We start from the raw sequence: 13,886 nt of genomic DNA, 5'->3' as shown, positions 1-13,886 counted from the left end.
TGTTTTACACCGGTTGACTCGATGAACCGACTGAACCGGCTGAACCGGATGCCAACCGGTTGAACAGGTTGTAAAAAAATTTTGAAAATTTGAAAAAATGTTCTTGGAAGAGTGAGGAATCCATGAAAAAAAAACAGTGCACAATTCCGAGTTCGGAAAAGGGAGATATGATCAAAATAATTACCAAAAATCAGTGTTCTACACCGGTTGACTCGATGAACCGGCTGAACCGGATGCCGACCAGTCGAACCGATTGCAAAAATTTTGAAAATTTGAAAGAATGTTCCTGGAAGAGTGAGGAATCCATGAAAAAAAACGATACACAATTCCAAGTTCAGAAAAGGGAGATATGATCAAAACAAGCCCGAGTGCTCCGAACCTCAACATGCCCCTATAAACTCCAACTAAGCTAAAACATCGGGATGACCCCACTTCCTTCCTATAGGGTGATGTGAACGACTAGGAAAATGGCCACGATGACCCTCCAAAATGAACCACATACGCACCACAATGGACCACAGACAAGCCCACACGAGGCTTAGACACCGACTAAGCCCAAAAGGGGCCTTAGTGGTGCCATATGAGAACGATGGGTGCAGGTGACACCCAAAGGATAAATGTCAGTGTCGAGGGACAAAATTGAGGGTCTACACTTGTGGATATGGAAACATGACTATTTCCTTCCTTAAACTTAAATCCATGGGTCTTAACATGGAGGACAATTGAATTTAAGATGTCGACGTCTCTTAATCTAACTGTGAAGTTAGGATAACACTGGAAGTAAACAGGACCATCATTCAATCCTACTTGAACTACTCCAATAATAGAATCTCGATAATCAAGATGTCTATTATCTCTTAAACACATGACAATTGAGGTATTTAAACCTATTCTTGTCAAAGGCTTAGTTGCAACTTGAATCATACTAAAGTGTATGAAGTTGTAGTCTTTCTTATGTCTTTCTATGGATTTACCATCCAAGAGTCTTATCACTTGATCTTCCTGTTCTAAGCTTATGGTCCATTCAAGTGTCTTAATAGTGTAGTCTGTAAAGAACTTAAATGTTCTTTTCTTATAAATTTCTTGATTAGATACCTTGGGTAACTTCCAATCATCTAAATCATTTTGGGTTTTAGGATAATTGATCTCTTTACTGTTCACTACAGCTTCTTAAGAATCTGTGGATTTCCTAGACATGGTTCTGAAAATCGAACTCATTTTAAGGTTTTAATCTAGAGCCTAATAGCATATTGACAAACCTAGTGAGTAATCACCCCAACCCTTTTACAACCCTAAAACACTTAACACTGGCTAACGACGAGCTCAACCCGGCAAGGATCGCCTTAGGTAGATTGCTATTTTTTCCTAGGATAGATTAAAAACTTAAAACAAAACCCAACTTCCCTTCTCGTGGCTCAGATAATAAGTTTATATTGGATGATGTTAACAAGTTACTTTTAGCTAAATAGAAAAAGCCAAATATTTTGCCTTTTTCTATTCAACCAAAAAACAAACACCACCTAAAACTTTGAGTAGGTTCATCCCTTCAAAATTGTGTTTGGGATATTCAAGGAACGACTGTTGTTCTGCAATAAAAAAAAATAAAAAAAAATTGAAGTTTCGAACATACTAACCTGTGAGGAAGCTCATGCACCGCATTGAAATTTAAAGAGATGTATTTGGATTCATCAGTCCCTGAACATTATTCCAATGGAACATCTTCTATAACTACAAATCAATGAGGATCCTTGGATGCAATATATCTGGTAACATCACGAACAACATCATGTAGCCTAACAGACTTGTTATCAACATCCATGAAAAGCAACCTTGAAGTTCCTCCTCCAAACTTGTGTCTATGATTTTCACCGTCAAGTAACAAGCTTGAGGCTTTGAGGATTTCCACTAGTGTAACTAGTTTATTTCTTGCTTGCTCTAATGACTTGATGTGGTCAAACAAATCCAAACCCATAGCATACCTTAACAAGCGGTCCATTGAAATATCACCATAGCTTAAGGAACCACAAAGTAAGAACAATGACTTGATTTCATTGCCTTTCAAATGGTTGTAGCTCCACTCCAGGCATGAGTATATGATTACTACCAAAAAGTGCTATTTTGTAGACCTAATTATAATGGTTTTAAGCACCTTTGTGTAGTAATCATATTCATTTAACCCAATTAATTCATTAAGGTCCTTAGTAATTGGTTTTAACCATTTTGTGGCAAGTTTACATGTTTTTATCAGCTTATGAATCAATTCAAGCATGCCAAATGATGGAGGAGCTACTTGGACAAGTTAAAGCAAGGATTTTGGAAGTTTACAGGCTTGAATTTCAAGTGGAAACACGAGCACAAACAAGAACAATGGAGAAGATAGAGGAGAACAGAGGACAGCAGCTGCAGTCTTCTTTCTCACTTTTGGGGCACTTCCCGAAGTCCATTTTCTACATACTATATACCATTTCAAATCTCAGGAAGTCAAGAATCTAACGCTTCAAACCATGTACAATTTGGAGCTGAAATGAGGAAGATATGGCCTTCGGAAGACAACTGCATCAAACCTTGCGAAAATTTCGCAAGGTGAATTTCTCCTTGCGAAATTTCGCAAGGGGATTTTCCTCATGGTGCGAAATTTTTCCATTTCGCACCATGAAGAAACCACCTTGCGAAAATGCCAAATTTCCTCTGTTTCTCCACGCACGCACCACCGACTTCCCAGATATTTTTAGCAGTATACTTTTTCCTCCACTTCTCTGATGTTTGTTGGTGCAGAACTCCTGAGTTCTTCCAAGGCATTCTTCCTTACAGCCAGGCTTTCATCTTTTAATGCCTTTGCAATTGTTACAATTGCAACTGGTAGAAGACCCTCGCATTCTTTAACTACCTCCCTTGCTGTGGGTTGCAATTCAAGATTATTCTCCACGGAATCACCTGCTGTCTTCTTAAATAAATGCCAAGCTTCTTCTTGTGATAGATGTTGAATTGGAAAACATTCTTGTGCGCCCATGTCTTTGCGTAATACGGCTTCATTTCTAGAAGCCAACACTATTTTGCATTTTTTCTGATCATCTTTAGAAGGAATTCCAACTTTCTCCAAATCAACTTCCTTCCAAATGTCATCTAAGATAATAAGGATCGTCTCCTTCTTCAGTCTCTGCTTCAGTTCAACTGCTCTTGTGGTTTCATCTTTCCCCTGAAATTGGAAGCCTAACATTTCTGCAGTTTTTTTGTTGAATTTTAGCAATTCCTTCTTGAAGTTTTTCCGACTGTCGAGTCCAGGATGAATCTATATAGATTTCTGTGGCGAACAAATTCTCTTGCTTAGCTTGTATAGTCACTTGTTTGACCAGCGTGGTTTTGCCCACACCGCCCATGCCCCATATCCCAATCATATTGACATCATCACATCGTAACCGCTCCATGATTTTTTCCAATGTCAGGTTTCTTGATTCGAAAGCTTCGTGACCTTCGAGAGCTGCAGATCCAGCCCCTGGCGGGGGAGCCAATAAAATATTGTTTGAAAATCGCCTCCTTCTTGGCTTTTCTTGACATCCAGGGCCATTTTCTTTGCTTGACTGCTGAGCTGGTATCGTGAGATCAAATTAGGACACAACCCCTTGAAACAGCTCTTCTTTGCTTTCTTTTCATCTTCAATGAATTCCTGAGCCTCCTGGGAGATGTCATCAGCTTGTGTCAGCCAGATGCGAACATCTAGTAAGATTTCACCCCCATGCCTATTAACCTCGCCCTCACGTAACTGCATGCTCTCTCTTGCTTCACCCAGCTTCTCAACTTGATCCCGGAGTTCCGCCATGTTGCAATTGTAATGAAAGAGATAACCTAGCTGATGTCCAACTGGAGCAACCAAGTATTCAGCAACTTTTGCTGCAATGGAAATAACAATCTCCACCATTTTCAGAAACGAAATTAATGAAGGAAATGAAGGCACCAGAGTATTTGTTAATCAAAGAAGGAAAGATGGTAATAGGATGGATGGTGATGAGGAGTGAGAACGAGTATGATGACAAGCGTAGAGAGCAGTAGTAATGGATGGTGAGTAGGAAATGAAAGGCAGAAACAAATGAAAGCAGCAATAAGAAGAAACTGAAGTGCTTGTAATTGCAATTGATGGGAAAATGAAAATTGCTCAAAAGATGTTTGTATTATTGAAACATAGCTGTTTATATGTATAATGTTTTTAAAAATATATGTGAATTTAAATGTATACACTTCCTATTTTTTATTTTAAAAATAAAAGATTAAAATAATATTATCTTTTATATAATATACCAGATTTTTATATTGAAAAGATAAAAATAAATTATGTCTTAAAATTTTAAGATATTTTTTAAAGATATGAAGTAAATCTAAATTTTTTTATATAATATTTTATTTTTTATGTAGAATTTATTAAAATATTCTTTTTTTATATATATAAACTTTTTAAATGAAAAATTATCATCCAACCCACCTAAGTTTTTTTTATTTACCAAGGGTATGTTTAGTTTTTGGAAAATTTGAGGGAAAATGCGAGGGAAAGAAAATAGAGAAGAAATATAGGAGGAAAGAAAAAAATGAAGGAAAATAAAAAATAAGTTTAAACTTAATAAATTATTTATATAAAGATAAAATAATTTAAAAATATATAAATTTTTAAGGAATTTTAATTATATTTGGTTTTCTTTTGTATTTTTCATTATGATACTAAACATGAGAAAATCATTTTTCTTAATAGTTTTTTTTCTTTAGTAGTTTTTGGGAACCAAACATAGCTTAAAACAACAATATGGGTGACTCACTCTCACCTATAAGCTTTAAAAAAATCATAAAAAATAGTAAAAAAATTATAATTTTATTTCCTTTTTATTACATAATTACCGAACATTTTTTTTCTCATTTTGATGAAAATAAAAAATAAAATTGTAACCACCAACAAAGGAATACAAATACATGGTCTATAGCTTACATGAAAGTGGGCTATCGATTTTCAATAACAAAGACAAACATCTTGAGCCTTGGGTGCCTTTACATAAACCACTATTGTGTATAGTGAAAAGGGGCTCCCATTATTAGGCTCAATCAGTGGAAGCCTACTGTAGCAATGAACGAAATAGAGAAAAGACCAACACATGAAATCACAATCAGTGACTTTAAATTCCATTGTTTGCCATTCACCAAGAGCATGTGACTCCCACAACACATTCAAGTTTCGGTCTCCTTTGGCTGTTAAATTATTGCCATTTTAATCTCTTCTTTGACTATAAAAAATAATCATAATTTATTTATCATACATGTTTTAAGATATAATATATGTGAATCGCCCTACTTAGTTACTTAAATTATTTTTGCCTACATGGTTTCGTAATATGATCTAATTTTAATGTCTTTATACTATAAAGTTGGAATGTAAGTTTTGTTATAACTTTTTTTTTACCATTTTTACCCCTATTTTCTTTGAATATTTACAAAACTACCCACACCAACAGATAATGCCCTTTTGAGATATTAATAATAATACCCTAAAATATTAGGTTATATAACTTATATCAAATTGGATATGTGTAACAAGTCTTATATTATGTATGTTAAAGGAATAAAAATTAGAGTGAACAACATCTCATCTTTTTTTTTTATATATAAAATATAAATATATAACATCTTAATATGTGATAGTAAAAATATATGAAATCTCTCTTAGAGCCCATTTGACACTGCTTCTAGTGAAAGTGTTTTTTTCTACAATACTTTTATGAAAAACGCTTTTATAAGAATTTAAAAAGTGATTCTAACAATGTTTTTTATAATATATTGTATAAGTACAAAAAAACATTTAATGACAGTAAATTACTAAAAAGAACATTTATTTAAAAAATAAAATGTTATAATAAACCAAATACTTTTATTACATATATATATATATATATATATATTCTAATAATTTGTTTTATAATTAATTCGAAATTCACTATAACATAAGTTATATACAAGGATATTAAGATAAAAAACAATAGGCAACCGCAAAACCCACTTTGTTTTTTCCTCTTTAACTCTTTGATCCCGTGCACAAGATAAGACAACACAAATTCAGCCCAATTCATCTTCTCTATTGAATCGATGTCTTTCACAAGATGTAAAAAAGAATGTTTCACAAAAAACTTTATTGTTGGGCACAGCAATGCATCCAACACAAATAATACAAAACAAACTTTAAAATCATTCTCACCTTCTTTATTCTCCCTAATTTGATTTTCTAACATGACTAATGGCAATCGCCCCTTTTATCACAATATTTTTTTTTTTACATAAATCATTCTTATTGCTAACATCTTTGTTCATGTCAATCCTCAACTCTCTTGCCCTCAATCCCATAATAAATTCAACATTAATTGAGGATAATTTGATATAAGTATTATATAGCTCTAACATATAAGTGTTTTGATTGAAACTATTTATCAACCAAAGACATAACCCATGATCAATTTTCCTACACCGAAGTTCCAAGAGGCTACCAAATCCTATTTCTTTTATGGTTGCTTTTTGCTTTGATTCTAATTCTTCAATAACACTAATCACTCGCTCGAGTGAGCATCGAGTCTGAAGACATAATTGAAAAGATACAACATCAAACATGTTTACATTAATATAATTTGCAACAAATACATAAGTAATGAAATTTTTTATTCATTACAAAAAATTCACCTTTGGACCCACACCCTTTGGAAACGAATATTGTTTTGAACTTTCCTTTAACTTTGTCATGAAATCTTCTTTTTCTACTTTTGAGAGGGCATTCCACTTCTTGCTCATTTTTTTCCTCAACTACATTAATTTGTCATTTACTTCAAATTCAAATTTTAAATTTTAATTATATTAGCCGCAAAAGTATTACTCTTTACATCATCATTTGTCTTCACTCCTTTATCCTTCTCTTTGATCATGGCCAATTGATTGTTACTACAAAACAATTTCAAACAAATATAACTATAACAACCACAAAAAAAAAAAAAAAAAAAAAAAAAGATAATCTTTTACATATTTCTATTTTTCCTTACTAGTAATGTATCCAAGCTCCCATAGGTCTCTTTGGATTTCTACGAACTTCAACACCATCACACTTGCTCCTAAATCATAAAAAATAGTAAAAAAATCATTAAAAATTATAATTTTATTTCCTTTTTATTACATAATTACCAAACATTTTTTTTCTCATTTTGATGAAAATAAAATATAAAATTGTAACCACCAACAAAGGAATACAAATACGTGGTGTTTACATGAAAGTGGGCTATTAGTTTTCAACAACAAAGGCAAACATCTTGAGCCTTGGATGCCTTTACATGAACCACTATTGTGTATAGTGAAAATGAGCTCCCATTATTAGGCTCAATCAATGGAAGCCTATTGTAGCAATGAATGAAATAGAGAAAAAAACCAATACATGAAATCATAATTAGTGACTTTAAATTCCATTGTCTGCCATTCACCAAGAGCATGTGACTCCCACAACACATTCAAGTTTCGGTCTCATTTGGCTATTAAATTATTGCCATTTTAATCTCTTCTTTGACTATAAAAAATAATCATAATTTATTTATCATACATGTTTTAGGATATAATATATGTGAATCGCCCCATTTAGTTACTTAAATTATTTTTGCCTACAAGGTTTCATAATATGATCTAATTTTAATGTTATTATACTATAAAAGTTGGAATGTAAGTTTTGTTATAACTTTTTTTGACCATTTTTACCCCTATTTTCTTTGAATATTTACAAAACTACCCACACCAACGGATAATGCCCTTTTGAGATATTAATAATAATACCCTAAAATATTAGGTTATATAACTTATATCAAATTGGATATGTGTAACAAGTCTTATATTATGTATGTTAAAGGAATAAAAATTAGAGTGAACAACATCTCATCTTAATTTTTTTTTATAAAATAAATGTATATATAACATCTCAATATGTGGTACTAAAAATATATGAAATCTCTCTTAAAGCTTGTTTGGCATTGCTTCTATAGTGAAAGTGCTTTTATTAAAGTGTTTTTTTTCTACAATACTTTTGTGAAAAACACTTTTATAAGAATCTAGAAAAGGGGTTCTAATAATGTTTTTTATAATATATTGTATAAGTATAAGAACACTTTTAATAATAGTAAAATACTAAAAAGGACATTTCTTAAAAAAATAAAATATTATAATAAATCGAATACTTTTATTACAAAAAATATATATATAAATTGATATTGTTATAAAAACTTAGAAAAATATTGGTATGAAAGGGAAGTGAATGAAGAAGGGGTGAGTGAGAAGGAAGCAGAGGGTGAAAGAGAAATGGAGGATAGCGGGAAATGGTATTTTAGTAATATAAGAAAAAATTTTAAGTGTTTTTTTTTTAAAGAAACACCTCTCAAGTGCTTCTCTAAAAAACACTTAAGTGTTTTTCTAAAATTTCAAAAGTGTTTTTCAAATATTGTCAAACACTTATTTTTTACCTTAAAAAAAAGTTTTTAAGTGTTTTTAGGACTAAAAACACTTTTAAAAGGCACTATCAAACGAGCTTTTAATTTACTTCTCTTTTTAAAAGTTTTGATATCAAAACTTTTACAATTATTTCATAAGTCACGTTTGGTATTATATTTTTACTTTTTACTTTTTAAATTTGATAACAAGAAGTTAAGGATAAAGGTATATAAATTTGTTTGATACCTAATTTAATAGAAGGCAAATAGAAAATTATCATTCAACTCATCCCTATTTTGTTCTTATTTATCAAACCAACCATGTGGATGGCATCAAATATTTCATAAAAAGTAATAAAAAAATTTATCTTTTTTTTTTTAATGAAAATGACAAAACAAGTTATAACCACCAAATATATTTAATATTTATAAAAACAAAAAGAATAAATAAAAATCATTTATTTATTTTTAAAATACTATAGAAGTTGCATAATTGACCTTTTTTTTTCCATTTTAAAACTTTGGATAACCCCTAAAATTACATCTTCATATTACCAATCCTATATTTTGCTTAATTTAATTTTTCAAATATTTTTTATTATGCCAATAATTTTAAACACAATTTTGTCACAAGATTGGTAATCAATCCGCTTTTATATGATAGAGGCTTGTATAAATATAATTTTTATAACTAAATATTATATTAAAGTAATATATACTTCATTGAATTTTAAAAATATTGATGTAAAGTACTATGATAAATAGAATTAATAGATAAAGGAGAATTGGGAGGCTACAAGGAATGTGAGGATTCCTCACATTCTTCGTACCCTTGTGAATTTTTTAGTATTTTTGGATTTTGATTTTTTTGGGCATCCATTCAATACCCCCTAATTGTAATGAGATTATTTAAATAGTATCAAAGCCATATAAGATCCCATAAAAAAATTTAAACTTCAAAGAAGTGGACAATTAGGAGTGTACGAGGAATGTGAGGAATCCTCACATTCTTCGTACCCTTACTAATTTTTTAGTATTTTTGGATTTTCATTTTTTCGGGCATCCATTGAACAACCCATAATTGTAATGAGATTATTTCAAAAAACTCCAAGCCATATGAGTTCCCAAAAAAAGTATTTAAGTTTCAAAGAAGTGGAGAATTAGGCGGGTATGAAGAATGTGTGATTTCTCACATTCTTCATACCCTTGCTAATTTTTTAGTATTTTTCGATTTTAATTTTTCCGGGCATCAATTCAACAACCCTTAATTGTAATGAGATTATTTAAATAATAACCAAGCTATATGAGGTCCTAATTTTATTTTTTTTTCTAAACTTCAAAGAAGTGGAGAATTGGGAGGGTACAAGAAATGTGAGGATTCCTCACATTCTTCGTACCCTTGTGAATTTTTTAATATTTTTGGATTTTGATTTTTTCGGGCATCCATTCAATATCCCCTAATTGTAATGAGATTGCCATATAAGATCCCATAAAAAAAATTTAAACTTCAAAGAAGTGGACAATTAGGAGTGTACGAGGAATGTGAGGAATCCTCACATTCTTCGTAACCTTACTAATTTTTTAGTATTTTTGAATTTTCATTTTTTCGGGCATCCACAGAACAACCCATAATTGTAATGAGATTATTTAAAAAAAATCCAAGCCATATTAGATCCCAAAAAAAGTATTTAAGTTTCAAAGAAGTGGAGAATTAGGCGGGTACGAGGAATGTGCGATTTCTCACATTCTTCATACCCTTGCTAATTTTTTAGTATTTTTGGATTTTGATTTTTCCGGGCATCCAATCAACACCCCCTAATTGTAATGAGATTATTTAAATAATAATAAAGCTATATGAGGTCCAAATTTTATTTTCTTCTAAACTTCAAAGAAGTGGAGAATTGGGAAGGTACAAGGAATGTGAGGATTCCTCACATTCTCCGTACCCTTGTGACTTTTTTAGCAATTTTGGATTTTGATTTTTTTGGGAACCCATTCAATACCCCCTAATTGTAATGAGATTATTTAACAATATCCAAGCTATATAAAATCCCATAAAAAATTTTAAACTTCAAAGAAGTGGAGAATTAGGAGTGTACGAGAAATGTGAGGATTCCCCACATTCTTCATACCCTTTTACTCATTTTTTAGTATTTTTGGATTTTCATTTTTTCAGGCATCTACTGAACAAGCCCTAATTGTAATGAGATTATTTAAAAAAATTCCAAGCCATATGAGATCCCAAAAGAATTATTAAACTTCAAAGAAGTGGAGAATTTGGAGGATCCAAAGAATGTGAGGATTCCTCACATTCTTCTTACCCTTAATAATTTTTAAGTATTTTTGGATTTTGATTTTTCTAGGCATCCATTCAACACCTCCTAATTGCAATGAGATTATTTAAATAATAACCAAGCTATATGAGGTCCTCATTTTCTTTTTTTTCTAAACTTCAAATAAGTGGACAATTGGGAGGGTACAAGGAATATGAGGATTCCTCACATTCCTCGTACCCTTGTAAATTTTTTAGTAGTTTTGGATTTTGATTTTTTCAGGCATTCATTCAATACCCCCTAATTGTAATGATATTATTTAAACAATATCCAAGCCATATAAGATGCCACAAAAAAATTTTAAACTTCAAAGAAGTGGAGAATTAGGAGTGTACGAGGAATGTGAAGAATCCACACATTCTTCATACCGTTACTAATTTTTTAGCATTTTTGGATTTTTATTTTTTTGGGCATCCATTGAACAACCCATAATTGCAATGAGATAATTTACAAAAATTCCAAGCCATATGATATCCCAAAAGAATTATTACACTTCAAAGAAGTGGAGAATTTGGAGGATTCGAAGAATGTGAGGATTCCTCACATTCATCTTACCCTTATTAATTTTTAAGTATTTTTGGATTTTGATTTTTTCGGGCATTCATTCAACACCCCCTAATTGCAAGCAGATTATTTAAATAATAACCAAGCTATATGAGGTCCTAATTTTCTTTTTCTTTTTTCTAAACTTCAAAGAAGTGGAGAATTGGGAGGATACAAGGAATGTGAAGATTCCACACATTCTTCATACCCTTGTGAATTTTTTAGAATTTTTGGATTTTGATTTTTTCGGACATTCATTCAATACCCCCTAATTGAAATGAGATTATTTAACAATGTCCAAGCCATATAAGATCTCATACAAAATTTTGAACATCAAAGAAGTGGAGAATTAGGAGTGTACGAGAAATGTGAGGATTCCTCACATTCTTCGTACCGTTACTTATTTTTTGGTATTTTTGGATTTTCATTTTTTTGGGCATCCATTGAACAACCCATAATTGGAATGAGATAATTTACAAAAATTCCAAGCCATATGAGATCTGAAAAGAATTATTAAACTTCAAAGAAGTGGAGAATTTAGAGGATCCGAAGAATGTGAGGAATCCTCACATTCTTCTTACCCTAATTAATTTTTAAGTATTTTTGGATTTTGATTTTTCTAGGCATCCATTCAACGCCCCCTAATTCCAATGAGATTATTTAAATAATAACCAAACTATGTGAGGTCCTCATTTTCTTTTTTTTCTAAACTTCAAATAAGTGGAATTGGGAGGGTACAAGGAATGTGAGGATTCCTCACATTCTTTGTACATCTATGAACTTTTTAGTATTTTTGGATTTTTTATTTTTTTCAGGCATCCATTCAATACCGCCTAATTTTAATGACATTATTTAAACAATATCCAAGTCATATAAGATCCCATAAAAAAATTTAAATTTCAAAGAAGTGGAGAATTAGGAGTGTACGAGGAATGTGAGGAATCCTCACATTCTTCGTATCCTTACTAATTTTTTAGTATTTTTGGATTTTCATTTTTTGGGGCATCCATTGAACAACCCATAATTGTAATGAGATTATTTAAAAAAATTCCAAGCTATATGAGATCCTAATAGAATTATTAAACTTAAAAGAAGTGGAGAATTTTGAGGGTCCGAAGAATGTGATTCTTCTTACTCTTACTAATTATTAAGTATTTTTGGATTTTGATTTTTCCAGGCATCCATTCAACACCCCCTAATTGTAATGAGATTATTTAAATAATAATCAAGCTATATGAGGTCCTAATTTTCTTTTTTTCTAAACATCAAAGAAGTGGAGAATTGGGAGGAGGGTACAAGGAAAGTGAGGATTCCTCACATTCTTCGTACATTTTTTAATTTTGAAGTATTTTTGGATTTTGATTTTTTTGGGCATCCATTCAATTCCCCGTAATTGTAATGAGATTATTTAAACAATATCCAAGCCATATAAGATCCCATAAAAAATTGAAAATTTCAAAGAAGTGGAGAATTAGGAGTGTACGAGGAATGTGAGGAATCCTCACATTCTTCGTACCCGTACTAATTTTTTAGTATTTTCGGATTTTCATTTTTTCGGGCATCCATTGAACAACCCCTAATTGTAATGAGATTATTTTAAAAAATTCCAAACAATATGCGATCCCAAAAGAATTATTAAACTTCAAAGAAGTGGAGAATTTGGAGGATCCGAAGAATGCGAGAATTCCTCACTTTTTTCTTAACCTTAGTAATTTTTAATTATTTTTGGATTTTGATTTTTCCGGGCATCCATTCAACACCCCCTAATTGTAATGAGATTATTTAAATAATAACCAAGCTATATGAGGTTCTAATTTTCTTTTTTTTCTAAACTTCAAAGAAGTGGAGAATTGGGAGGGTACAACGAATGTGAGGATTCCTCACATTATTCGTGCATTTGTGAACTTTTTGGTATTTTTGAATTTTTAATTTTTTCAAGCATCCATTCAATACTCCCTAATTGTAATGACATTATTTAAACAATATCCACGTCATATAAGATACCATAAAAAAAAGTTTTAACTTCAAAGAAGTGGAGAATTAGGATTGTACGAGGAATGTGAGGAATCCTCACATTCTTGGCACCCTTACTAATTTTTTAGTATTTTTGGATTTTCATTTTTTCGGACATCCATTGAACAACCCATAATAGTAATGAGTTTATTTAAAAAAATTCCAAGTAATATGAGAGCCCAAAAGAATTATTAAACTTCAAAGAAGTGGAGAATTTGGAGAATCCGAAGAATGTCAGTATTCCTCACATTCTTCTTACCCTTACTAATTTTTAAGTATCTTTGGATTTTGATTTTTCCAAGCATCCATTCAATACTCCCTAATTGCAAGAGAATTATTTAAATAATAACCAAGCTATATGAGGTTCTAATTTTCTTTTTTTTTTTCTAAACTTCAAAGAAGTGGAGAATTGGGAGGGTACAACGAATGTGAGGATTCCTCACATTCTTCGTACATTTGTGAATTTTGTAGTATTTTTGGATTTTGATTTTTTTGGGCATCCATTCAATTCCCCGTAAAT

The 13,886-nt window shown here is 31.2% G+C and overlaps 1 protein-coding gene across 1 annotated transcript; it reads right to left on the bottom strand.

The window, feature by feature from the left end:
• Positions 1 to 2,728: 2,728 nt before the first annotated feature.
• Positions 2,729 to 3,217, bottom strand: LOC117930494 (probable disease resistance protein At1g52660). The gene has a single exon (XM_034851143.1). It carries the CDS (start codon positions 3,215 to 3,217, stop codon positions 2,729 to 2,731), a length of 489 nt encoding a protein of 162 aa, XP_034707034.1.
• Between the last annotated feature and the right edge of the window lie 10,669 nt (positions 3,218 to 13,886).

Source organism: Vitis riparia, chromosome 14, assembly GCF_004353265.1.
Source record: "Vitis riparia cultivar Riparia Gloire de Montpellier isolate 1030 chromosome 14, EGFV_Vit.rip_1.0, whole genome shotgun sequence".
In the NCBI taxonomy this organism is placed as follows: domain Eukaryota; kingdom Viridiplantae; phylum Streptophyta; class Magnoliopsida; order Vitales; family Vitaceae; genus Vitis; species Vitis riparia.
The sequence above is the reverse complement of the archived record's forward strand: the minus strand, read 5'-3'. Positions and strand labels throughout refer to the sequence as shown.